The sequence below is a fragment of the Nanorana parkeri genome, unplaced genomic scaffold, assembly GCF_000935625.1.
Source record: "Nanorana parkeri isolate BGI_ZX_2015 unplaced genomic scaffold, ASM93562v1 scaffold563, whole genome shotgun sequence".
NCBI classification, from domain to species: Eukaryota; Metazoa; Chordata; class Amphibia; order Anura; family Dicroglossidae; genus Nanorana; species Nanorana parkeri.
Window position 1 is genome coordinate 568,107 of NW_017306831.1, and position 27,138 is coordinate 595,244.

Here is a 27,138-nt window from a genome sequence, read left to right on the forward strand (position 1 = left end):
TGAAAATGACAGTTTAATCTTTACATTTTGCTTTTTTTTTTTTTCTTGAAAAATTAAAAAAAAACAAAAAAAAAAACAAAAAAAAAACCCTACTGTTACAGCACATAGCACTGTAAAGTTTTAATACTGAAGCAAGGGCTTAGAAATTCTACAAATCCATGAAAAGTGTGCCGGTCGCACCAAACAGAAGAAGCGGCAAGATAAGACGGGATAGGGGTGGGTCAGGGGAGAAAATTCAATTTGTAGTGTAAGGAAAATAAACATAAAAAAAGGTCAAGCCTGTCAAGCTCTCCTCCGAATTCAGTATTTCGTTTTGTTTTTTTTTTTGTTGTTTTTGTTTGTTTTTTGTTTTTTTCTATTATTGGTATGGCTTTAATTTTACATGAAAGAAACATCAAGAGCTTGCTGCTGTACTCTGAGGGACACAAACGCCTAACATCGCACTTTCTTCGCTTTCCGTCCTGTTTCGGATATGAGGTGGTCCGACCATGCTGGATGTGTTGCTAGAGTAGGGATAATTCAGAGGCACGCTGGAGTCGTTATGCCCGCTGACTGTTCTAGTCCGAAAAGCAGAAACCCCTAAGTGTAAGTTTGAGGACCCAAAAGGACTGCAGTCTAAGCTAGGGTGGTGTGGGTGCAATGAAGAGGAAGACTGGGGGTGTCTGTGTCCCAAGCTGAGCTCCATGGATTCGGGGATTTGCGGAGAGGAGGAGGTGATGAGCTGCCGGTGGTAGTGGGGCCGGTTGACGTGATGGTACAGCGGGTGAGGGTGATGCGGTTCGCTTCCGTGAAAATGCTGCGGCTGACTGGGGGTGGGCTTGTGAGGTAAGATCTGAGGGTACGAGTCGCTGTTGGTGATGGGGACATCTCCGCCTGCCCACAGTCTTATCTGTTGCTGTGAGTGAGTCTGTCGGAAGAAGAGACAGGAGGGGAAAAACAAAAACACAGTGGATCAGCAGGTGTAGTCACAGAAGAGGTTTTATATTAGGGAAACAATCAGATTCTGGTTCTACTGGGGACACCAACATAACTAGGGCTCTTTTTTATCTCAACACTCGTATGTGGATATAAACTCATTAACTAAAACAATTCAACTATATGGAAAGAGACTAATGAAAAACAAAACTGTATGGCCAAGATCACTGTACTAGAGCTCCACTAACTTCGACTATAGTAACTAGGAATGCACCGATACTAGTATAGGTACCAATGTGGGAGAGTACTCGTACTTGCCCAAATGCTCCGATTCCTTCCCCGATACCAGAACTTCCAGTTAGAGGAAGATTTCCTCTGACCAGCAGTGCTGTAGGGGAGCAGGGAGGCGGCTTCACGGCCAATCAGCAGGGAAGGCGGCTTCCCGGCCAATCAGCAGGGAGGCGGCTTCCCAGCCAATCAGAAGGCGGGTCATTACTCGTCGACTGGCTTCTTGATCGGCTGGGAAGTCGGTTTCCCGGCCAATCACAATCGAGCTGGCCAGACAAAAATTAAGCTGGCAGCAAGTTATTACCAGCCGCCCAGCTTCCTGATTGTCCGGGAAGACGGCTTAATGCCAGCGGAAGCACCGGTAGTGGCGAGAACCTAAATAATCAGTACGCGATACAAAGAAACGGTATCTGTGCATCCCTAATAGTAACCATAAACTAAATGTAGCCACCTAGAAACTGCGCTCTAGAAAACCTCACCAGCAGCCATGAAAGTTTGGGCCTGCCTCCATTCCATGCACCTCTACTGGTCAGTGGGTCTATTCATCGACCAATAGTGAGGTGCAGGGGGCAGACCCGAGTGCTCCAATATAGGAGATGATCAATACTGATTCTGCTATGACCATATCAAACTTCTGAAAGACATAAAAAGTGTACCCAGAAAAGACACCTAGAGCTGCAGGCCGTCAAGACCAATGCATGTCTCAGTATAAGACAGAATCCACCCCCTTAGGACTAAATCACTTACCTGCGGACTCTGCATTTCATAATCTGTGTGGGCAACTGCACTGTTATAGTATCGGTTGCTGTACCGGTAATTGCGATTATCATTAGAAGAGCCACTGGATCCTCCTGCAAGTGAAGCAGAACATGGTTTAGCCAAACTGTTTCTAGAGACCACATATCACATGACCCTTTTATTAGGCCAAAGGGACTAAACTCATCACAGAACATCTACTTCATCACTTGGGAATAGACCAAAACTAGATGGACTTGCTTAATGTTTTATACTTTTTTTTTTTTCCATCTCCTAAATCTCAGGAACCAAAAATGATTTTCTTGCAGCTGATCCATTCTGAACTATTCATATGTAAAGTAATACCAAGGTCTTGGTTTGATTCACTATTGACATCTTTTGAAGTCACGGAGGTACCCAGTAGGAGTGCTGATGAGGATGTTGACAGACTGTTGAAGGGCGTATTGGGGACATATTGCGCAATCCCCTAGATGTCGGTTAAAAATAAATGCAGTTTAAGAATTCCCACCTTAGACTTTGCACATGACCCAAATCTACCAGGACGCAACGGTAAAGTTCTTTCTACTACAATTATCACTGAAGAAATACACGGAGGTGCAGTCTCACCTGTATACATGTACGGCCTTCTAAAGCAGACCTATAAATTAGCAAGCCCAGATTAAAAATATAGACAACGCTCTCCTAAGCCACCGCTAGCCAGAATGAAGATCTTTCATACAATGTTCCCCTTTCAGGCCTATATGCTTAGTGTATATTACAATCCAGAGGCCAGTATTAAGGTGGCTGGCAGTTCACATCCATGTCCTTAGAGTGAGGAGATAACCAGGTCTGTAAGCACTATGGGATATGTTATACCAGGACGGTGCTATTGAATGTTTTACTCCAGAATATAAATACTGGAATCTCTCCACCTAGTAATGTAAAGTGGAATAGCGCATAGTAACAAGTAGGGATGCACCGATATAAATCAGTCGAAAATTGCACTTTTGGCATAATGCCGAAAGTGCCGTTTTCTGGCCAATACGGCGGCGCATCCCTGATTTCTCTCCTCCCCGCTGGGCGCTGCTCTGTGTCCCAGAGGGGAGGAGAGAAACTGTCACCGGCTGCCGAGCGCTGCGGGAGGAGACCGCTGTGAGCGGCCCGCGTCTCTCCTCCCAGCACCGCTCATCCTCCTGTCATAGATCAGAGTGGTGTGGGCATAGACAGGCCGGGCTGTCACATCAGGCTGAGCTCTCCTCCCTGCTCCACTCGCTCAGCCTCCTGTGGCAGCTGTCAGGATGGAGAGCGGTACAGTCAGTGATCGCTGAGGGTTTGTAAAATAATTGACACAGTACGGTTACTATATCCTCAATTATAAATGAACAGGAAGTGATCTACATCACTTCCTGTTCATTCATGATTGTGGTTATAGTAAACACACACAATGTCCTCATGTTATGAATAGGAACACTCAGTATAGAGTATTCCTGTTCATTTATAACTGGGGATGCAGAAAAAGAGATTGAGGGCTGTGTTCTCAATCTTTCTCTATTTTAAAATGGAAAATATCAGGGGTCTGTTTAGACCCTTAATATTTCCCCAAAGCCCCTAAATGTAAAAAATTTAATAAAAAATGAATAAAAATATAAAAAAATTAAAAAGTTTATAAAAAATTAAATATTTTAACAATTTGAAAAAGTTGAAACATTTTCGGTTTAGGCCTGACTTTTCTAATTCCGGTTTTGACATTTTCATTTCGGTTTTGACATTTTCATTTTGGTGCACCTCTAGTAACAAGAACTACATTACTACTGACAGACCGGAGAAGAAATGTCGGTTTCCTATGAGTTCCTGCGCTGTGGCACACATCTTGCTCTCCTCGCCCCCATTAATGGTCCGCATGCTTTGTTTGAGCCACGTACTGATTTTTACACTATCAATCTGTTCCGGCATGAGAGCCACAAAGGACACAGGGAAGCAGGAATGAATGACGGATGGCCTCCCACGCACGATTGGGGATTGCACAAAGTAAACATCCAAAGAAGATGCTTTCTAGCAAAACAGGAAAGAAGGAAGCGACCGTTAACACGCTGTATTGTGCTGATGCAGGAAGCAGACAAAACTCAGCGTGGTTTTAGGAAATTGCTTTTCCGATCTACGTGAACCGTGTGCCTCCCCTGTGTACGGCAAAGCTACACAATTGGACTTCGCTGCCTTCCTAGTTTTGTCCCACCACCAACCCACTTTTGTCATCAGAAGCTAGAAGAACCCCCTCTGTAAGCTCCAGGTCACAACTTACACCATAAGCAGGGCCAAAAACTCTGAACCCTGGCCCCTTGTGAAAGCACAGGATGCCTGATCAGCCAATGAACAAGCAGCAGTGCCGTCACATGCTCTGCCATACCGGAAGTATCGGGTAGCTCTCTCAGCAGCAGGGCAGTGGGGGGGGAGCAAAGAAAATGTATGCGATACTGGGGACGGCAATAGGGTACAAGGAATAGAAGGGGGGATTCATAAAAACTGGAGCAGCTGCCCATGGCAACCAATCAGCTTCCGTGTTTCATTTTCAAAGCTTAACAGAACAAAAAGAAAAGTGAAGCTGATTGGTTGTCATTGGCAACTGCTCCAGTTTTTAGGAATCCCTTCCCCAGTATCTTTACTTTTCGTATTTCTCAACTACAAGGTTGCAATTAAATTTCTAACTGAAAAGCAGACTGCTTTCTCTGTAACCCAACTCAAACTACTCTGCTATTGCCAGAGCAGATCAAACCTACGTGCACCCATGTCTGCAAGATAATAAAACTAGCATTTTAGCATATAGCCCAGCCGAAATCACAACCGCCTCTGTGCCCGGTGTGTAACTGTGAAAAGGGTCTATTGCGTCAGGGTCCATTTGGGGATCGATGGAGATACCAACACTTTGCCCTGAATGTTCCATTAAGAATCACATATATCGGCATCTTCTTGCCCTGAGCAGTTGTTGATTCCACAAAGCTGCCAGAGTCAAACTTCTCACCAACGATTATCTTCTAGGCAAGTTAAAATATAAGCGGCTCCGTCATGATTCCCGGGCCATGTGATGCACACTATTTTGCAGCAGCTACAGAGAACTGTTCCACTGAGTGATTTGGGTTAGAACCAATGGCAGTCAATGAGAGGTTTGGGTCTCGGCGATTACTTGCTCAAAGCAATCTGTGTTTCTGCAATGTCTGAGGATACAGAACCCACAGCTTCCGTAGATATTCATTCAATGCAAGTGCTAGTGGAGTGTGGCGCACAAGTGATTGGTAGCGCCATAGACAGGTTCGGTACAAGGCCTCGTTCACACCAGATGCAGTGCGTTCCGGCCCGATTCTGGCCAGAACGCACTGCCTTGCATTGTGGCCGGCTCACTATGTTGTGGGGCAAGAGGGGGCGTGGGGGTCCATTGAAGTGAACGGCATCGTAGCCACACCCTCCGGCCGCACGGGATCGCAAGGCGCATTATGCCTGTGGTCCGGTCCGTTCAAAATAGTGCTTGCGGCATTTTAATCGGCCCAAAGTCATAATGTGCCTTGCGATCCCGTGCGGCCAAACACATTGCGGCCAGAGAGCGTGGCCATGGTGCCATTCACTTCAATGGACCGCCACGCCCCCCTCCTGCCCCACGAAAAAGTGAGCCGGCCGCAATGCGAGGTGGCGTGTTCTGGCCAGAATCGGGCCGGAATGCACTGCATCTGGTGTGAACGAGGCCCTAACTCAATCTGCATCCAGCTACAAGACCACCAGGGAAGATGGAGATTTGGAGCTCCTACAAGACTGAGGAATGACATGGATCCTGGTAAAGATACTTTTGATATTAAAGGGGATTTAAAGTGCATCTCCACCAACTGAAAAGGAGTCTGTGTACTAAATATTTACCAAAGCTTTCATTTTAACGCTATACATCCTAGCCCATTTACCTATTAAGTACCTATTGAACCTGCCATGTCCCCGTGTATGCAGCTAATGCCAGTGTCGGGCTGACAACGGTCCGTTGCTTCAATACAATTATATAGCATGTCAGCACCTGGAAGCCCCTGAAGAAAATGAATGGGACATTCGGATGCGAGCTCCAACGCAAATGTGTACTGATTTTGGAAGCTTCAGCCCCTGCAGTGAAGTCCACACAGCTGCATCAACCGGCTCTGTTTTTATTTGAATTAAATTATTACAAGTACTAATGGCCATTATGGCAAATGGGAATCTGCAGAGCCCGAGCCAAACCCATGCGTAGTCCAGCCCCGTATTCCATACGGAACTGAAACTAAAGGGTACACATGACTGAGCCTGTGCAGCGGCCACGGGTGCAATGCTCTGCAGAATTCAATGCAAAAAAGAAAAAGGAAGAAGTACACGCGCTCATTTCTGCCCAGAGAAACTCTCCAATTCGTCATCGGCTGTACGTGACCTCTCACCTGAGCTGGACACGGAACTGGTTGTACTGGTTGAGTGACTATGGTCCATTGCAGGGCTTGTGGAGTTACTGTTACTTGTGTTTGTCCCTTCATCTGTCGTTTTCTTGAAGAAATTGTGCTGGAGAGCATAGAAAGGGGTAATCCTAGTTTTGGGGTCATAATCCAACATCCGCAGAATTAAATCTTTAAATTTGAGATAGTCGGATGGAGAATGTCCCTGTTCACCGGCCCGGCGTCCTCCGGGGCCGCCAGTCTCCACACCCAGAACTTCATGAAGCCTCCGAGTCCCCGGTACTTTATAGTCCTAAACAGATTGCAAACAAGGAACATTAGTGAAGGTTGCACGCTCAGAGCCACAGACCAGTATGAGGAGGTCTAATCCCCTGTAAAGAAATTCAGATTTTAGATTTGAAACTTGTGAACAGTGAAAGTTTATACAATTTTTTGGGTTGTTTCTAAAAGTGTAAAAGCGGAGTCGGCTTATTTTGGGTTAAATATGTCCCATTGAGGAGATTTCCCTTCACTTCCTATCCTATAGATGCAACAGGAAGTGAGGGGAAAATATTAATGTCCAAGTCCCATCACACTCCTGACCGGTAAGTTCCTTTTGGAATAGGTGGGTGCTGCAGTGCCAAAATGGATGACACGGCTCAATACAGATGTTCCTCGCTTACCGACTTACCTGTTTCGCGACCACTCGCACTTACGACGGACCGCCGACCTTGTGCGTCAGCGATCCGTGTCGCCGGCGGATGTGATGTCCTCCGATCTTCAGTGCGGGTCCCGGTAACTATTTTCATTGCCCGATGTACAGTACACTGTTCGGTACTGTACATCGGCAACGCTATACAGTACTGTCCTAATGCAATACTGTATAGAGTTCCTCACTTAACGACCAATCCGTTTAACGACATGGTCGTAGGAACGGAACTCGGTCGTTAAGTGAGGAATACCTGTGTCAGAAAAGGGGGTAACTGGCAGTCCAGAATACTGATCAATACGCCTTTATTGACGAATGCTCCCTATCACATAATATGAAGTTTCAGGGGTCAAGACAGTGATGCCCTGATGATGCATGACCAAGAAACATTACGGTATGTGATGCTGAGCATGCGTCAATAAATGCGTATTGATCAACATTTTAGAGTACCAGTGACCCCTTTTCAGGAAGTGAGAGGAAATCCCATCTTAGACAGCTTCCACCTAAAGAGGTGTCCCTACGATTCACTCCCTCCCTGGTGACATCTCTACATACACACAGAGACATCAGAGGTCCCGGCCTTCTTGTTCTGACAGTCGCGCTGTCAACAGTGTAGCACATTGCGTGGATTGCAGAGCAATTCTGTAGCGTTCTGTAGCAAGGTGAGAATCTGCCCGCCACCAATGACTACCTACGCCCCCATCAGGAAGAACGATGTATGGTCATGTGACCATAACATAGTCCAAGTTACAGTATAGAAATGCATTTTTTGGCAAATGGACAAGCGTTTAACACATGCAATTGCTTTTTACCCATTACAACATGCTCTGCATTTCAGAACTTCACAAGCTTTAATATCCGATCGGGTAATCCTCTAAAATGTAAAGCAAATAGGTCAATGAATTGTGCAAATTCACACACCGTGGCCCTTCGACAACAACGACTAAGGATTAATCAGTGCACAGCACTAAGCTTGCTTACTAATTTTGGAATTACTAAAAAGCAAATCACTGGCAATAAACTTGCATAGAAGAGGAACGTCGCGTAATCTTTCTTGTAGTGATGAAACAATTGCGTCATCTGACATTCCTGACAAATTCCCCAACTGCATCATACAAACTACAGCTCCCCAATAAAGTTAATCCCATTCTGGAGGCGAGGGACAATTTATATAAAAATACCTTTTTGATATCTTTATTTTTCTTTACAGTCCATGTTCCTTCAGGAAGTTTGTCAAAGTATTTCCTTGCTTTTGGGGCCTGATCCAACATGTGGGTTGGGGGAGTTCCAAGGACCTCCACTATCTTGTTCATCTGGTCCACCTGTGGTCAGAAAGGAACATATATTAGAAGCTTTCCTGCATAACAAAGTATCATTTTAGGTTGAGAGTTCCCTGAAATTTCCATACACGTCCTGTCCTACAGACAGCCTAAAAGGGTATCATTGGAATGGGAACTGAGGGGGAAATCTCAATTGAAAAGGAAATATAAAGCCGTCATGGACTGTAGTGTCTTGGTGCAGGTAATTGCTGAGGATGAAGACCACTACAATTTCAGTAAGGAGATCTGAGTGTTTTAAAAAGCCAATTATTTCAACCTGCTGCTCAAAAATCATTCTCAGGAAAACAATTGTTAGAGTGTGCGAGATCAATAAGGGTGCTCAACTTTCAGGATTTAAATGAAGACGCCATGCTGCCTTGCTTGAGGTACATATGTAGGAAAGACGAGGTGATAGGGGGCTCAGATATACTGAGTTTGAGCACGAAAGCCGGTGTCCTTTAGAACAAGACATCCTAACCTTTAAAACCAAATAGTTCAAATGGGGATGAAATAAATCTAGGGGTGAAGTAGAAAAAGCCTTAAATGACATGGGAATTGGACTTGTTTAGAACCAAGCATGGTTTAACGGTAGGCTTAAAGTATGTGTGAACCCTAAAGTTGTTAATAAGTACACATACATGTGTGTAATAATAAACTCATATAAAAGCTGCTGGTGATCCTGCCAGGTCCTATCACTTCCTTTCAATCTGACCACACCAAACACGGAGGCAGATATGTGCTGGTGTGGTCAGTTTGCATCCCTGGGCTTGTTGTTTGGAGGCACTGGATGTAGTGCTGTCGCACATTGCGCCTGTACTCCCCAGTCACTTCTGCTGCCATGCTCTGAATAACTGCAGCACCGAATAGGAGCCCAGCTGTCTCAAAACAGATAAAAGGACTTAAGAAGCACCCTACAACGGGGAAGAGGGGCTGGTGACCGCACAGAAGACTGTGTGGTCACATGACGGCAGAATAAAACGTAAGGTATTAAAGTTTGTATTTCAATAATGGATGCTATAACCAAAATCAAACCGCACATTAGCACGTCTTCACACTCTTTCTAAACCAACAATAAAATTACCGTGATTTAAAATATAATTAAAAATAAAAATCTCAAACAGCTGAATTTAAAGTGAAGCTGAAAATCCCGGCACCTCTTACCTCATTAGATCCACTGAATAAAGGCTCTCCAGTGTGCATTTCCACCAATATACACCCTAATGACCACATGTCTATCGCCAAGTCGTACGGCATTCCCAGCAGCACCTCAGGCGATCGGTAAAAACGACTCTGAATATACTGGTAGATCTTTAAAATAATAAGTTCGGGGATTAATGGCGTCACACAATTATTTTTTTTTGCAATATCTTTTCTCTCAGACAAAAATAAACCTTTCAGCGTCAAAAAAAAAAACAGGGACATGGTGCTTAAATCACACTTACCCGTTGTGTTTACATAGATTAGCTGAACTGAAACATGAAAACATCCAAGGCTTTAGCTGTTTTTTTGGCAGGATTTAGGAACCATAGAGCTAAAAAGTATTCACAGATCCACATTTGCCAATTATTAATTTGTGGTTAGGACATGGTCGTATTCAGTATGAGTTTGTTTTTTTAAAGTTGTATTCTGCAGTAGGTCCCCTTAAATCCTTGCTACGTCTAAGGGTAGAGGAATAAGCTGTAATACCTCATTCTCTCTGCACCAGTGCCCTCTTCTTTCCTCCATAGCTAGAGCACCATAGAGAAGAGGCTTTGGGGGACAGGTTGAACAGTGTAGAGGAAGCTTGCCTGAAGAAGAATAATAAAAAGGTCATTACAGCTTATTCCTACCCCTAATGAGCATTTAACCTTGCAGTGCGGGGAGGTCCCTCTGAAAGAGTTTTGTTTTTTTCTGGCGTGGGCCATTAATTCTTCTATTAAGATATCTTTCCACACCTGCACGCAGACCAAGTGAGCAGAAAAAGGGATAGCGGTAGGGGTTGGGACAAACTAGAACAATTAGGGATGCATTGATGCACTTATGATGAGCATGGAGCCGGCTTCACGGCCAATCGGGAAGCGTGTAATGCCGCGGTGCCCGGCTTCCTGATTGGCTGGGAAGCCGGCTTCATGCTCCCTCTTCCTCATGACGAGGGAGCATGGAGCTGGGCGCCACGTCATTACATGGCGCCCGGCTTCCTGATCGGCCAGAAAGCCAGATCCATCCTTTCTCGTCACCTAGTGATAAGCATGGGGACGGCTTCCCTGCTAATCGGTAAGCCGGGTGGCGAGTGATTACACCTGGCTCCCTGAATGGGACTTCAGGTACTCGGTATCGGGGGGAAAAAAAATATCGGTAATCGATACCGAATACCGGTGTCGGTGTATCCCTAATAATCATCCAACCGATATGTCCCAACCCCTGCCACTATCAGACAGCTTGGTCTGCAAATATGGAGAAAACTATAGAAGGAATCTGTCCAGCGGGTTTAATTTAAAATGCAAAAAAAGCACAAAGACTGCTAACTAGACCTGCAGAATTAGACCAAATGGATATAATAATAATAATTAAAAAAAAAACAAAAAAACACTACTACTACTTTGCCTAATGTAAAACAAAAAAAATTGTTTACTGTCTGTAGCACCAAATACAAAATTTCCCTAAATATTTTACTGCTGCTACAAAGATACCTTGGTGAAGGGTTAACTTGGGTTGCAACAAAGGACTGTTCTTTGGACTAGACTGTTAAAGCTAAAAGTGTATTAAACTGTTTTCCTCAGTCACATCACATTGCATTCCAAAAAGGAAACTGACTGAAAGCAGTGGCAAGGCCCAATGATTTCTTTTATAGTGTAGCACAACTAGTAGAACAATGAAGTACAGGGGATCACAGCAACCAATCTGGCAGAGGCTACCTCACTGGTTGCTACTGGTCCCTGTATTGCTTCTCTTCCTTTGTAGGTACACGGGAGTCTCCATGTATTCTCCGATAGGTATCCAAGAAAGAACCATCTCTACAAATGTAACCTAAAGCCAAAATGTCACTGACTCGCTCAAGTTACTTGCACTCACTCTCCCTAAAACGCTGCAAATAACTATTGGGGGGGTGGGGGGTGGGGGTACATAGTTACCTTTCACCGACTTCTTCCCACAGTGCCTATTAGACGAGGGAAATGTCATCCTTCTTCCAGCCAGATCTCAGGGGAATGTTGAGTAGCCCAAATCTCAGGAGAAGGCAATCGAACACTACAATGCCTTCAACAAGATTTGGGCTACACAGCACTCCCAGCGATCTTGTTGGCAGAAGGAGGAGGATGTCACCCCCTGCACTGTAAAAAAAAGTCAGGCAAAGTGAGTACATTATCTAAATCTTCTCCCCCGCCACACACACACAGGTACTTCCATGCACTGTTTTTTGGGAGGGGGCACTGATGTGTGTTTATGTGTTCTGCAGGGCCAAGCTGCTTGTCATTACTCATTCAGCAAAGTTTGCCCAACAAGCAATCAGGCGACAATTTCATGTCCTGCTTCCTCCATGATGTAAGCGGAGGCAGGAAACCTCCAAGCTGCAGGCAGACTAGTGAGCTGCACCAATGCACCCATCCACAGAGCCACGCTCCAATGGGATTTTTCTTTCACCCGTACTGGAAGCTGCTAGTAAATTGTGTGTGCACAAACAGGGTCACAGACTTCCTGCCTTCTCTTCCATCAATGTGGCAGGGCGTCAAACTGGAGCTTGGTGGACGTTGGACATCCTGCAGCCCAACTTTCCTGACAACAAACAGGTAAGAGAACTGGTGGGGGTGTTTCCTTTCCAAACAAAACCCCTTTTTAAAAAAAAAAAAAAAAAAACTCGAAATGGTTGCTTTTTCAATACAGGGTATCGATTATCAGAGATGTATCTGCTCCAACAAAAAACAAAAAAGATCCCAACACTGGACAAAAAAATAACCAAAACTGGCATTAAAAAATATTTAACATGCCAGCACCCCAAACAGTGGCATAGCCTTTCACATTGTTACATCAGACTCGCAGGGCAAGCCGCAGATCCCCGGACTGAACGTACCCTTTGCCCAAGTTGACAGGAGCTGCCAAAGTCCACAATCTTGATGGCACTGCGCTTTGGGTTACACAGGAGAATGTTTTCCGGTTTTAGGTCACAATGAATTATACTGAGCTCGGGAGTGGCCAAGAACAATAGAGCCGTGCACAGCTGCTGAGCAAACTTGCGGGTCAGGTTCAGGGAAACGCCGCGGAAGTTTGTGTTTCTTAAAAGGTCGTACAAATTGTAGGACAGCAATTCAAACACCAGACAAAGATGGTTCCGAAACATAAAGTGCCGCTTTAAATGCACTGAAAGAGAAGAGGAAGAGAATTACAGTCTGCTGGATACATATGTATATTTCATATAATGTAACATTTTACAGCAACACAATGGACATGATGAGGCATTAAAGGAGAACTATGAGGGGGGTGCTTTTCACTCACCTCATAGTTCTAGCCGACCTGTGACAATGAAACTGTCACAGGTCGGCTCAGTAGATCGCAAAGTGAGCGAACACATACCGGCGCTCGCTCACTTCTCGATCTTGTCACTGCTCCGATCCTCCAGCGCTGACTGACGAAACGGACGGGGGTGGTTACAGCTGGCTCTGCCTATAGATAGGCAGAGGCAGCTGTCACTCACGCAGCTGGGCGGATCCAGACATAATTGTCGGGATCCGCTGCGGCGGCTCAGTATATCGCAAGCTGTAGCTCGCGGTATACTGAGCTTAGGGTGACGGGAGGACGCTAGTTTGTGTCCTCCCATTACCTTAAGGAGAAATACGGTGAAAAGCCCTAAACCCCATAGTTCTCCTTTAAAGACCCTTTAAATCGGTAACCTACTGAGCTATGAACAAGATGAGAATATTCCATGCAACATAACACCTCATAGAGGTTCTCTGGAATTAAACGTTTTATCAAAGCATCTCTAAGCAAAATTTGTTTTTAAAGTTTGGATAGCGCGGGGAAAGGTTAGGCCCTGGGTCAAATTCTCATCACTGTGACCCCATTAGGAAGATTCACACCTCTACTTGCCCTGCTCACAGATAGAAAATGAGGAATGAGGGGAAAGCTAAATTTTAGCGGTCTCTAGAATAAGGGGTATCTTCCAATGGGGACAACTGTAAATAAAGACTTTCCCTCACTTTGGGAGATTATGTCTCTGGGACAGTAAGGGAAGGGAAACATGGAAAAGAAGCCCAAAATCGAACTCAATAAATGTGGAAAACCATTTACAGAGTTTACAAAAATGAAATTTTTTAACTGGTGGATAAAGGGGGCTTAGTTCCAAGGCCGTTCAATCTCTCTAAAGTGAAGACAGCTAGAACTCTGCCAGCCTCAATACTTACCAATATAATACTTCATTTCTGTGTCATGCTTGTTCATAAGCTCGAGAAGTCTCAGCTCTATTTGGGCCTGGTTCAAAAATGCTTTCTTGTTTTTGATGATTTTAATGGCTACCCATTCTTGATCATGGTGATCATACGCCTTCACCACCTAGAAGATTACACAAGGTAGAAAGGCTGTTAGAGGCAACACAACATACTGAGGAAAAACACAGAGCAATGCTGCTTAAACTCCACTGCCAATACATGGTCAGAGCATCATCTGTCACTCTATCGGGGCCTTTACAATGACAACATACAAAAAATATTGCCATCAAAAAAAATAGTGTCGAAATCTGTATTTATACCGAGCTGACACGCGTCATATAAAAGGCTAAATAAGCCAGCGACAGCGGTGGTTATAAAGGCAGTCGGTGGGAGTTGGTAGTACTTCTGTTTACCAGGGAAGACGCTTAAGGGTCTGCGTCATTGTTGTTGACTCTCAGATATCTACGGGAATGCTAAATCAGCTTAAAGCCCCATTCACACTGGGCGATTTATCGCGCGGTAATTCCCACGATATCGCGGCTATTTACCGCGCGGTATCGCTCTCCAATGCATGGCAATGGGGCTCTGTCTGTCGCGGGTCATGCGTTGCTACAGCAGGACCCTTTTTGGAGCGGATTTTGCCGCGATTCTAGCTTGCTCAATGCAAGCATTTGCGTGATATCGCGCAAAATGCAAATCGTGCGACAAACGCGCAATTTGCAAATCGCTCAGTGTGAACGGGGCCTTAGAAACAGTCAAATGCACAGAGTGCATGAATTCTGAATGACCCTAAAAAACGCCCCAAACCGATGCCACTGACAGGAACAAAGCCCATCGACACGGGCCCTAAAGATGAACTACAGGTATCAAGCTGAACACACACAAATGAATAATCAAATATTTGGGAGCTGTTTTTACCTGCCAAGCGATTTGTATTTCAGTCCATCCAGACAGGTCTTGTCCCTCCCCCAGCTTGTGACTGAACAGTGAATGAAAAGCAGCAGACTGATGAGCTCAGCTCCATCACTCTGCTCTCCCATCCTATCAACCTGCCCCATGTTAACCATTGGACTCTGCAGTACAACTGATTGGTTCCTTGTGCCGTTTTGCTCTCCCAGTCTATATTTTTACTATCTCAATCGTTCATTTAGCTTCTTGTGGAGAGCTGCCCCCAAGGAAATAACAGCCAGTGAACTTTTGATGCCACAATCACTCGCTGCTTTCTAATGTACAACACCACATTTTGCAATTACTTCATATATCATACCTGTCCAAACGATCCCTTCCCAATCAGTGAATCTATTTCATATCTGTCCATCCACTTCTCCCCATTTTTCACTATGTAATCGTAATTATCGTCATCAAATCCATCGTTGAACACTTTCCTTTCTTTCTTCGTGCTAGAGTCTTCAGGTGGCACTTGTTGGGCACGGCGCTTCTTCTTAGCATAATAAACCTGGGAAGATGAAAATATCACAGCTCAGCCATCTTCAGAGCCATTCAGGGGGATATGTGGCCAGTAGTAAGATGTTAAATCAAAATGCACAAAAGAATATATCACAACGCACCGATCCAATCCAGGAGTCACAGTGCCCATGCTCATAACTGAAACCGCCACCTAACCTAATAGAGCCATGCGAACGGTTTTCAATCCACAAACACTCCTAACACTATTCTCATGTAACTGGCCATATAACAACTAATGAGAAACGCCTTTGTGAAGGGATGGGGAAGGTCGGGGGATCTATGGGGTTTTTCTACCACTAACTGATAAATTAGGAATTTAAAAAACTTAAGCCTAACCAGAACTTCCCATCAGCACGGTGAAGCAGTTCTCTAAACCAACAGGAGCTTTCCTTGTGCTTCATGTGTTGATCACAATGATGACATTGCGGGGTGGGCACAGACACGGGCACATGTCTTCTAAACCCAAGACACGGTCCCAGAAATAGCAAGCAATGCAGGAGTTGGGAAACTACTGATTTCATCACAGCCCTATCACACAGCATTATAGATTCCCTTCAAGTTGGATTGTGGGATATAAGATTGGGCTAACAGGCTTAATTTAAAGAGATTACAGCAGAACTCCAATTTTATTTTTTAAACCCCTCGTCTCTGGTAGTGTTCTAAAAGCAGGTCTTTTATGCTCCAAAAATCCCGGTCCCTTTGCATGTATGCAACAACCTACCTCGTTGTATGGGCACTAGTGTACTTCCTGCTGTGCGACATTTAGCGCTGCACAGCCATTTCCTGTCCTGAATTGCTAATTAAGTCATACCCCACCTGTCGGGTTCACACCCCCTCTGTACTTCCACAGGCCACAGGGGTGACTTCACATGACTAATGGGCATTACTAGGGATGCACAGATACCGATATTGGTATCGTTGCCGAATATTTGGCCGAGTACTCGTACTCGACAAAATGCCCCCATGCCTAGCCCGATACTTCCGGTCACTTGTGACGAGAGAGCATGGAGCCCGACTTTCCGTCTAATCAGGAAGCCAGCCGCAGTGTAATGGCACAGCCCCCGGCTTCCTGATTGGCCAGAAAGCCGACTCCATTGCTTTCTCGTTACCTAGTGACGAGAAGCATGGTGACAGCTTCCATGCTAACCGGGAAGCCGGGTGGCGAGTCTTCACACGTCGCCTGGCTTCCTGAATGGAACTTGCGGTACTCGATATCGGGCGAGTAGCGAAAAATAAATATCGGTACTCGATAACGAATTACTGGTATCGGTGCATCCCTAGGCATTACGGTGGTGAACGTCATTTACTTTGTTTCTGGCCTAGTAATGCCCGCAGACGTCAATAGCATCACATCGCCCCCCCAAAAGAAAGGAAGGGCAACGTGACCGTCACCCCTAAATAATTAAGCTATTTAAGATGACTAATTTTATAACCAGACGTAATCTTTGAACAGGAGTCCTATATTGGTTAGTTAGCAGATCCGCTTTAACCAACCCTGCCTTCCTCTATTTAATTGCACCTTCCCCAGAGATCAATATTAAAGAGATTAGAAGTGGAAAGAGGAAAACAAAAAAACAGAAGTAATGTTTAACTTTTACCAGTAAATGATCACCATCTAGAAAAAGGGGAAATATTCAAAAGAATGGAATCATTTTTCCTGATAACGTGCAATATCAGCGGCTCACAAAGGGAGACAGTACAAACATATGAGGTCACCAGCCAACGTAACAACAAGTCTGCAGCTTGGTCATCCACCTCAATCACGTTATTTTTAAAGAAACCCCCTAATCTAACCATTACTTGCAACAAAACCATAAAGTGTATTCAAAGTGCCAATTCATTCTAGCTTTTAGAAAATCTCAGCCCTTTCTGTATAGATCAGTGCTAGCTCCCCAGAGCATACGGCTATCACAAACTGTGGAAGCCATCATAAGTCCTAACTCGAGAGATCTGCCACCTATGAACCAAGACTGAGGCAGATAAGCACCCTCATAGTCAGGGTCTCTCACATGGTAACATTGCATTTTCAGTGAGCACACTACTTCAGTTACTATAACTTAAACTTCAGTATTTTTTACTCTCCAGACTTGCAGAAAAGGTAAAAGTAGCTACAAAGCACAACCGCCATGCCAGATTATTAAAGGAGAACTATGGGGTCAGTGTTTTTCCCCATAGTTCTCCTTAGGGTAACGGGAGGACACAAACTAGCATCCTCCCGTTACCCTAAGCTCAGTAAACCGCAAGCTACAGCTCCCGGTATACCGAGACGCCGCAGCCAGAGCGGATCCCGACATGGACGTCGAGATCCGTCCAGCTGCGTGAGTGACAGCTGGCTCTGCCTCTGCAGAGAGCCGTGACAGGATCGAGAGGTGAGCGAACCCGGTATGTGTTCGCTCACCTCCCGATCTACTGAGCCGACCTGTGACAGTCTCATTGTCACAGGTCAGCTAGAACTATGAGGTGAGTGGAAATCACTCACCTCATAGTTCTCCTTTAACCAGACGGCACAGCAGGGGTATTAAGAACCAAATGGCTCCATTTATTCAAACTCTGCTCCACATAGATGTACAAATTACATCTGCCACTGTATACATTCAGTCTTGGGCTGCTTCCATAGCATATGGAATTTGACGGGCAAGATAATTAGGAGACAGCCACACCCTCCACCCGCCCCAAAAGGTGACCGCTACACCCTCCACCAGAGGGGACCACTAACCCACCGCCACTGATCCCTACTTGTGTTTAAGTTTTGTGACGACAAATCAACTAGACTTACCTCATTAATGTGCTTGTAAGTCTTTATCAAGTCCACTGAAAGCTTCCGTAGAGGTGCAGCTGCTGAATCTCGGAAGGTTAATGGAATCCGCCGTTGTAAAATTGTCATATCTGGCAGGACCTGAGAATGAGATGGACAGCAATGAACATCAGATTTCATAACCTGAGGCAAAGTACCTAGGCTTACTGCTGGTAATTTTGGAGATTCACTAGATATGCTTAATATATTATCAGTAGAATTCACTTTCGATTGACACAGCTTGAATTTTGTTACATTTTTGCCAAATCGGCCACAATTTGAGCCATGGGGTGGCTGCCGGCACCACAAAAGTCAATTGTAAAAGGAGCCCGGTGTAAAATTGCCGGGTTGCGGGTGCCGGCTGTCCAAATACTGGCAGTGGAGATTCCTAGATCCACACTTTAGTCTGGATGGAGAGACAGAGGGATTTCTCCTGTTCTGCCATATCGGGCCTGAAATCCACATGTGTATGACTAGCCTTAGACTTGGAGAAATGGCTGATAGAAAGGAGTTATCCAATGCAACGACTGCAATCGTCTGCCAATGATGGTGGTGATGGTTAAATCATGATGCCATCCCTCCTCCATCGCCAAATCTCACATCAAGTGCCAATGCACTATTAACAAGTCAAGTGTGTTCAGATATCAGCAGTGTCCTGCGTCAAGTCCTACCTAAGACACTGCCGACATCTAGACAACACGATCTTTTATAGAATATCCACTGAAACACCCACATACATTAAAAAGTTTCACTCTGCTCCAAGTGGTATCTGCCTCTGGTTTATGTTCTGCACAGACACCACTCACCTTGTACTATACCACACTTTGGGAAGCACTGATCTAAATCTGTATTGCAGCATTAGGACACGGAAATTCCAATGAGTTTGAAGCTCTATTTACTTCAGCAGCTATAGCTGTACACAGATCAGCTGACCGTGCATCTGATAATGCTGAGTAACGCATGGACCAGCACTGTGCCTGCTATCCTTGTGCACTACAGTTTGCGTCTACCAAAGGTAGCACATAGTTACATAGTCAGGTTGAAAAAAAGACATGTCCATCGCGTTCAACCTAAACATAAGACCCTAAAGAACCAATCTCTAACAGTGATTTGGCTTCTATGGCCATTGGAAGCACAATGCTTATACCAAAAACAATTTGCTTGTGTGCAGGAGGTGAATGGACTTAGCATCTTCATATAAGCACACAGGGAGACCGCACTGGAAGTCCAGGTATGGGAGTGATGGTTACCTGCTGATGATCAGCCATTGATGATTGGAGGCCGGAGAAAGGAGCGTGGCTGTGCTGGCTCGACATGCTTGCCTCAGTGGGGACAAAGGCAAAAGGGGCAGCCAGACACACAGAGGAGGAGGACTTGCATCCTGTACTGCTGCCACCTGAAAAAGAGAGCAAAGATAAAGATCAGCGCACATGATCGCAAAATTCTGGTTACACCAAGTGGACAATGGCAGGTGAAGAATATAAATATCACAAATACTTTAATACCTGAATGGAGGAATGCAGGTGAATTATGTTGACGACTATGAAAATGACTCCATTATTAGCCTATAAATACATTAACCAGCAACTGTAATTAAAAAAAAAAATCTCTCGCATATTTCTTGTTACAAATTGCTGGAGTAGTTCTTCCCTACTGTCATCTACCCACATCACAATCACAGCAAGGCCAATAAAAGTCAAACACGTTTGATCCAGTAACCATAAAAACCTAGACTCCAAAACAGCAGACTAGGAAAAGCGTGGACTTCCACAGCAACTAAACCGATCCCATACACTTGTTAGAGCAAGCCTGCCTATGGAAAAAGTCAAAGGACAACCATCAAAGCTCAACTTTCTAAAACTGCTCTGAATATACTGAAGGGAATTTATCTGGAGCAGACAAAAGCTTGAGCATCTGTGCACGGCAACCAATCAGCTTCTCTTTCATTTTCAAATCTTAAAATGAACAAACTGAAGACAAAAGCGGATTGGTTGCCATGCACAGCTGCTCCAGTTTTGATAAATTCCCCCCACTGTAGAGGGACAATGCACACCATGTTCCAACTCTTCCTGATAGATATGCAGGACCAAAGGGCCCGTTAAACAATATTATGATACCGCAAAGTATGTTACATGCGTTCGTGTGCCATTCATTGTGACTGGCATCTCAATACACCTCACCAATGGGCATGCATTGCCTTGCAGCATGTGGCAATGCACCAATTTCACGTTGCAGTGCGCTGCTGCAATTACTGAATGCAGGATTTTCAGTCTGCTGTGGTGTATAACATGTCAATGTGCCACACGACACACGCGTGTTACACGTACTGCAGCAGACCAAGCTGGTATAGAAGGGCTCCGAGAGAAGACACTGCTCCCCAGCAACACCACAAGGGGTGAACCTCACCCATTGCCAAACACGGGCATTATAGGCCTAGAAAAGTAAATGTGTTATGTGGCTTACTCTGTCCTCCTGCTAAACTGATACATTTCAAAAGTTGGATACTGAAAGCGGTCCTTTACATGCTAAACCATATGTACATTTTTAAATTCACTTCCGGTATAAGGTACCCAAAAAGCCAGGCACCATGCCTCCCTGTTCATAGTGCAAGCTAGGAAGAGCCGAGGCGACAAGTTTGCAGAACGCTGGTTTTTAGAAGGGTCGGATCATTCAGGGCCCCCCCCAAAAAAAAACCAGGCATCTGGTCACATGATTGGTAGCCATGAAAAATAGATACAACTTGTTGTAATGAAATATAAGCGGTAAGTGAAAATGCCGCCTCCCCCCCGACTCCTGTGATTCAGCCAGCCCTGAGTAAACAAAGCATAAACTTTGGGGGTACACACGATACAATTCACTAATCCAGTCCTGCATTTTGAATGTAATAGTTCGTATTTTCATGCCTCCTTCAATCTGGCCCCCTCTCCTCCCAGCTATACTTACCCTTCAGCAAACACTACTTCCCCTCCACCAGTGTGGGTGTACTATCTGTACCATGTACTGCCATTTAGCACAGCCCTGTGCTTTGTATTTTGAATTTCGCTCACAAATGGTGAGCACTCATTGGTCAGCACGGTAAATAGCTCTTCTCATTGTTCAGCATGGTCAGGTGGCTGTGCTGACCAGTGAGAGTGCTCGCCATTTGCAAGTGAAACTAAAGTACATAGCACAGGGCTGCACTATACGGCAGAAAGGGGTATAGAGAGCACACCTGCATCAGCAGAGAGGAAGGAGTGTTCGCCGAAAGGTAAGTACCCTGGGGGGTGGATGAGTGGTGGGGAGGTTGGGAGAGAGGGGGCCAGTTTGGAAGGGGTAATTCCATTTTCCCAAATGCACCTGGGAAAGTGGAAATTACCCTTCAACACATTTGAAAACTCATGTAAAACATAGGCGATGGGTATCAAAATGCACCTATCCTCCTTCTCAGGAAGGTTTTCTTTGATAGTGTACATTATAAAGGAACAGATCATATACACATGAAAAACTGATTTATAATCTACTGAACTAGCAAAAATTATGCATAACTGTACAGCCATACAGCTCATGACGATATCAAAACATGTTTTGGTCTCATCCAGTCACCGTTTTCTACTGTCCAATTCAATTTTCAGGCTCATCTTACAAGATTCCATTAGGGCTGAAGCCAACGATAATTTTCATAGTCAATTAGTCGCCCGATTATTTTTTTCAACTAATCGATTGGTTGCATTCAAATAATCTCTCTCTCCCAACCAACTAACCGATGAGAATAGTTGCCAACTATTCTCATAATCAATTATAGATTTTAATCGATTGTTGCAGCGCTAGAACCCATGTCAAAAACTTCTCAAATCGACCCAAATTGAGTTGCTCATTTACACTAAATTGAAGAATCCGAAGCAAACTTTGAGAAAATAACCCAGTGTGTAGCGTCAATGCGGCTCAACGTACAGATCCCCTAGTCTGATGGTAACCAAGCTGCTAGACAATGCATCTACTGGTTACCAGGCAACAAAACAGCGCAGGAAAAAAAAAAAAGAAAATATACGACAGAAGAAAAAAAAATGCTTCCTAATCTCTCAGAATAAACACATTGAAGCCAAAATGAACAAGAAAAAGAAAGCATTTATTGTACATGGCAACAGTCAGAACACTGGGGCTCCGTTCCAGATCGGGAGCGATGAGCACGGCTCGTTCCCATTTCACTTGAACACAAAAACAAGCAATTTGCAGTGATGCAAACTTCCCCGTCTTACATAACACACTCGGCTAACAGGAATGTATGCCTTTCCACCAGGGACCTGCAGACATGCTGCTTTCTGGTCTGAAAGTACTTCTAATTTTCCTCCTCTAATTGGCTCGACTCTCTTTGCAGGTATCCAATGAAGAACTAGTATCTATGGGCAGGGTTAGTCAAAAAAAAAAAAAAGAAGTCAGCTGTGCTGTCTCAGCAGCGGCAGTACCCATAATACCACTATGCACACAGCTGACTACACACAGCTGCCAGCAGCCGGTTCTCCGTTGGCAAGGAAACCAGAGAACTCCTCCCTGTAGGAGACGGCAAAGGGAGAATCTGCGGCAGCAAAACCTCCTGGATACTGAGCTGCATGTTAAAATGTTTACATCCTGTGATCTGTGCATGCTAAGACACCGCTTTGTCTGAGCAGCAGAGGTGACGTCAAATAACTGCAGCGTGAGATGAATCGCTACAGGAACCTCTTTCCTGATCAGGCAAGTTCACAAGATCGCCATTAAATCAACGCTGCCCACTATGCATGCAGAGGAAGGGAAGACCCCAAAAAGTGCCATTTATTACAGGTATTTATATTGTGCCCACAATTTACACAGTGCACATTCACATCAGTCCCTGCCCCCAAAGAGCTTACAATCTAAGGTCTATATCTCACATGCATACATAGAGCACCAATTTAGACCAGAGCCAATTAACCTTCCAGCATGTCTTTAGAGTGTGGGAGGAAACCGGAGTACCCGGAGAAAACACACACACAAATAACCTACAGGAGTTTAAAAAAATGCCTTTTACTTAATTCTCGATATGCATGGCCAGCCATTTGAGTTTTGAAGGCAAACAGTGACTAGTAACTCTCCCTGTGACTCCGATGACCAATACCATGCGATTGGGGGTACACTAAAATTACACAACAGCTGACCTGTGAAAACCTTCTTTTGGGAGATGACACTTTCTACAAATAAGAGATCCGCTGACATTAGCAGCTATGTGACCAACACGTTCTATATGTATGAAAACATTCACACAGTTCAGTACTAAATGAGAAAATTACAGAGTAAAGTATTAAATAACTAAAGGCCCGACAAACAATCCGACACACACACACACACACATACTTGCCCAAATGCTCCGATGCCTAGCCCGATACTTGAGCTTCCAGTATCAGTAAGCCGGCTCCATGCTCCCTCGTCAGTTACACGCCGCCTGGCTTCCTAATGGGACTTCCGATACACTGTATTCGGTAACTCTGTATTCGGTATCGGCGAGTGCCAAAAAAAAAAAAATATCGGTACTCTTACTCGATACCGATATACCGGTATCGATGCATCCCTAGTTTTAATATTGACCAATAACATTCTGCTTTAGGCCCCATTCACACTGAGCGATTTATCGCGTGGTAATTCCCACGATATCGCGGCTATTTACAGCGCGATATCGCTCTCCAATGAATGGCAATGGGGCTCTGTCCGTCACTGTCGTGTGTCGCTACAGCAGGACCCTTTTTGGAGCGGATTTTGCCGCGATTCTAGCTTGCTCAATGCAAGCATTTGTGCGACAAATGCGCGATATCGCGCAAAATGCAAATCACGCGACAAACGCGCGATTTGCGAATCGCTCAGTGTGAATGGGGCCTTACTCTGTTTATTTCAGAAACTGACTGATGACGTTTTGGGTTTACAATAACGCAAGTGTGTCTATATACAGGCGTGATGTCGGGATTCCTCGTTTCCTTTCTGTTGAATTCATTATATAGTAAATGGTTGTCATGCTCGCAGTGGGTTTGGTTTCCTTTGGAGCGGAGGACATATAGTGTTAGATGAGATTTAGAAGTGATGTGGGTCCACATTATAGGCATTTCCGTTTCAGCGCCTGTCGCACATCTCCTATCTGTGGAACCATGCCGCTCACACCCACCCACCAGACCATTTGGACCCCTGATGGGACGCCACACAGCCCACTTGACTCTGGAGACATTAGGCTGCCACCCTGGAGCAACAGAGTATGTAGCTTCATATTATTCGGCATTGCTGTATAATGTATTGCTGGGATTTGTAGTCCTCTATAGCTGGTGGTTTTCTGCATCGCTAATAGCGTAACCTGTCAGAAGCTGGATACGGTGTGCGCGCTCTACCCAGCGACTGACAGGTTACACACAATGTCTTGAATCAGGAAGGGATGGGGCCCAACTTTAGTCTTGCCTAGGACAGCACAGAACCAAAATACACCTCTGTGTGGATACACAATCTATATTTGCCATCCAGTTTGGTCTCCTTGTCACCCAGGAGCAGACAGAATGTATCTTCATGTCCCTCATCTCTGTGCTGGTTTCCCTTCCCTACTGAATCCAAAACTGCAAAAATTGGCTGGGCAATGACCACACGACTCTACGGATTTGTTCAAATATTATAGTTACACTGTAGACTTAAAGACGAACTAAGGCAACAAAAAATGTAATCTTAATGTAATCTTAATCTATTCTTCAAAAGCCCCAACAGATATAAATCCACTCGGTGTGCACCAAAGGCTTTTATAAACCCAGATATTACCATGTGTAAATAAAATAAAATAAAAGAACACTGTGCTGTACATATCCTGTGCAGGGAGCAAAGCTGAGGAAGGGACCCAGAAAGCTGCACCCACTACAGGAGGGGGCGGAGACAGGATCAGTCACCCTGCACAAGGGAGAGCAGCAGTGACCGGTCTATTACAGAAGGGGCGGAGACAAGACCAGTCACCCTGCACAAAGAGTGCAGCAGTGGCTGGTCTTTACTACAGGAGGGGGCCGAGACGAGACCAGTCACCCTGCACAAGGAGAGAGAGCGGCAGTGACCGGTCTATTACACGAGGGGGTGGGACAAGACCAGTTACCCTGCACAAGGAGAGAGAGCGGCAGTGACCGGTCTATTACACGAGGGGGTGGGACAAGACCAGTTACCCTGCACAAGAAGAGAGCAGCGGTGAACAGTCTATTACAGGAAGCTCCACAATTCCTACTGGGCTACTGCACAGATCTGGAATACACAAAGCTCACCAAGATTCAAGGAAGATTACACACGACTCTTGTTTGAGGACAATAAATTGTTTATACCGAAGCTTAGCTTAAAATGTTTTTGCTAAAGGCAAGCATAAGGTCTTACTCAAAGAAAAAATATAATAGTTTACTCCTAAAATCCATTGGCTGGATAGTAGGCAAGTCTTGTCACCCTTCCCATATGTAGGTCATTGCAAAGGGCATAATATATGTGGGGATACATGGTGCAAGAAATGCTTGGCTATACAACAAACAGATCATTATGAAGAGTCCAACCCCATTTCCAGTATTCCAGATTGATAGATAAAGCATCAGAAGAGCGGTGTATGTTTAGGAGCAGATATTCCGGAACGCACAACTACCACCTTTTATGCCAAAGAAGGCAACTAAGGACTGAGCACATGGGATCTAGGCAGAGCTTCAAAGGATATTTATAGCACGTGAACTAAAAATACACACCCCGTTTTAAAGTTAAGGAATGACATGCACAAGTCAGGAGAAAAAGATGAAACGCTTGGTAGTTTCTAGATCCTGATCAAGTAAAACAGCCTCATGTGCGGCACAAACACAGCATTCTTTTCAATGCAGCAAGATGAAGAATTTGTTATCTATGCCAATACAGATTTGGACACAAATACAAAATAAGAAAATCCCCCCGGGGGAGGACGCACCACAATATTTTATAAATTATTATCTTCCAAAACTATTTAAGAAAAGAAAGTGAATATCTAAACGGTTACTGCCCAGAGTTCTGGTAAAAAGTACTCGCTTTGCTCTGACCCGGGTTCAGATCAGCCGTGCTTAGTAGTTTCCTAGCTCTGTCACACTGATGAGCCCGGATATGGATGTGACTCGGCACCGACAAGATTATACAGTGACCCATAGGGTGGGCATCTGGAGCCCCAATACTGAACACACAAACTTGTACAAGGGCAGACAATGCGTTTACAGCTTACAAAAGTCAAGAAGAACTTATTCAAACAAGATTTTTGGGGGGTCATACGTCTGCTTAATCTACACAACTGCTGAAATTATCCCAAATATATGAACCACCAAAGTTCCAGTAAACAACAATGGTCAGTCCCCAATGCGCACCTGTCCAACAATGTTCAGCCTCCACTACTGTGCCCTCCTCCAGTAATCTGATGCCCACTCCTGTGCCCGGTCACCGCTGGTACAAGACTCCGCAGCTGGATGCAAACTATATCAGCATCTGATACTGGTTATCCACCTGAAAGGGGACCCATAATCGCTACCGGTTCTGAAAAAATGATTTTTGGTCGACCTCTTAATCTTGCCAGAAACATTGAATCTTCTTCACTTATTGCAAGTGTAACAAAAAGCAAAACCACCCTTATCCTTCCTTTTGTAAACTTCTTGTCCCATCAGCCCTATTGTAATGGAGATTAACAAAGGAAGACAAGCCCGGCCTAAAGGACAACCACGGCCCCTTCCATAGACACAGTGGAGGAGTGGGCATAGCCACCCGGGGACAAAGAGTTATGGGCAGGATAACCAGGTTAAAAAAAAAAGCCAAATAGAATGTATGCAGCTGCCACATGCAAGGACTGGTAAGCTGCAAATTATTACATTTTAGTGATACACTTTCAGTGTTAAATATAGCACGCAGAAAGTGGGGGAACTAAATTGAACTGAAGCTGGAGTGCCACCTGAAAGCCAATGAGCACGCAGTATTCATCAGGTCTGTTTAAGTGCAAGATTTTAACAATTATTATTCAGGATTTATATAGCGCCAACAGTTTGCACAGCACTTTACCTGGAGCATTATATATAATGTTGTTGCGGGCATGGGGGGGTTGACCATT

General features: G+C 44.8%; 1 protein-coding gene across 1 annotated transcript in view; it reads right to left on the bottom strand.

Moving 5' to 3' along the window:
- Nucleotides 1–351: 351 nt before the first annotated feature.
- LOC108791642 (dual specificity tyrosine-phosphorylation-regulated kinase 1B-like) overlaps nt 352–27,138 on the bottom strand; it is a 35,434-nt gene continuing 8,647 nt past the window's right edge. The window contains exons 2-11 of the mRNA XM_018562184.1: nt 19,301–19,446; nt 18,033–18,152; nt 15,057–15,245; nt 13,766–13,913; nt 12,439–12,725; nt 9,555–9,701; nt 8,256–8,396; nt 6,375–6,678; nt 1,951–2,054; nt 352–907 (exon numbers count right to left, since the gene is read on the bottom strand). Of these exons, the coding sequence (XP_018417686.1) occupies nt 395–907; nt 1,951–2,054; nt 6,375–6,678; nt 8,256–8,396; nt 9,555–9,701; nt 12,439–12,725; nt 13,766–13,913; nt 15,057–15,245; nt 18,033–18,152; nt 19,301–19,446 (2,099 nt within the window). The 3' untranslated portion in view covers nt 352–394. The remainder of the gene's footprint in view (nt 908–1,950; nt 2,055–6,374; nt 6,679–8,255; nt 8,397–9,554; nt 9,702–12,438; nt 12,726–13,765; nt 13,914–15,056; nt 15,246–18,032; nt 18,153–19,300; nt 19,447–27,138) is intronic.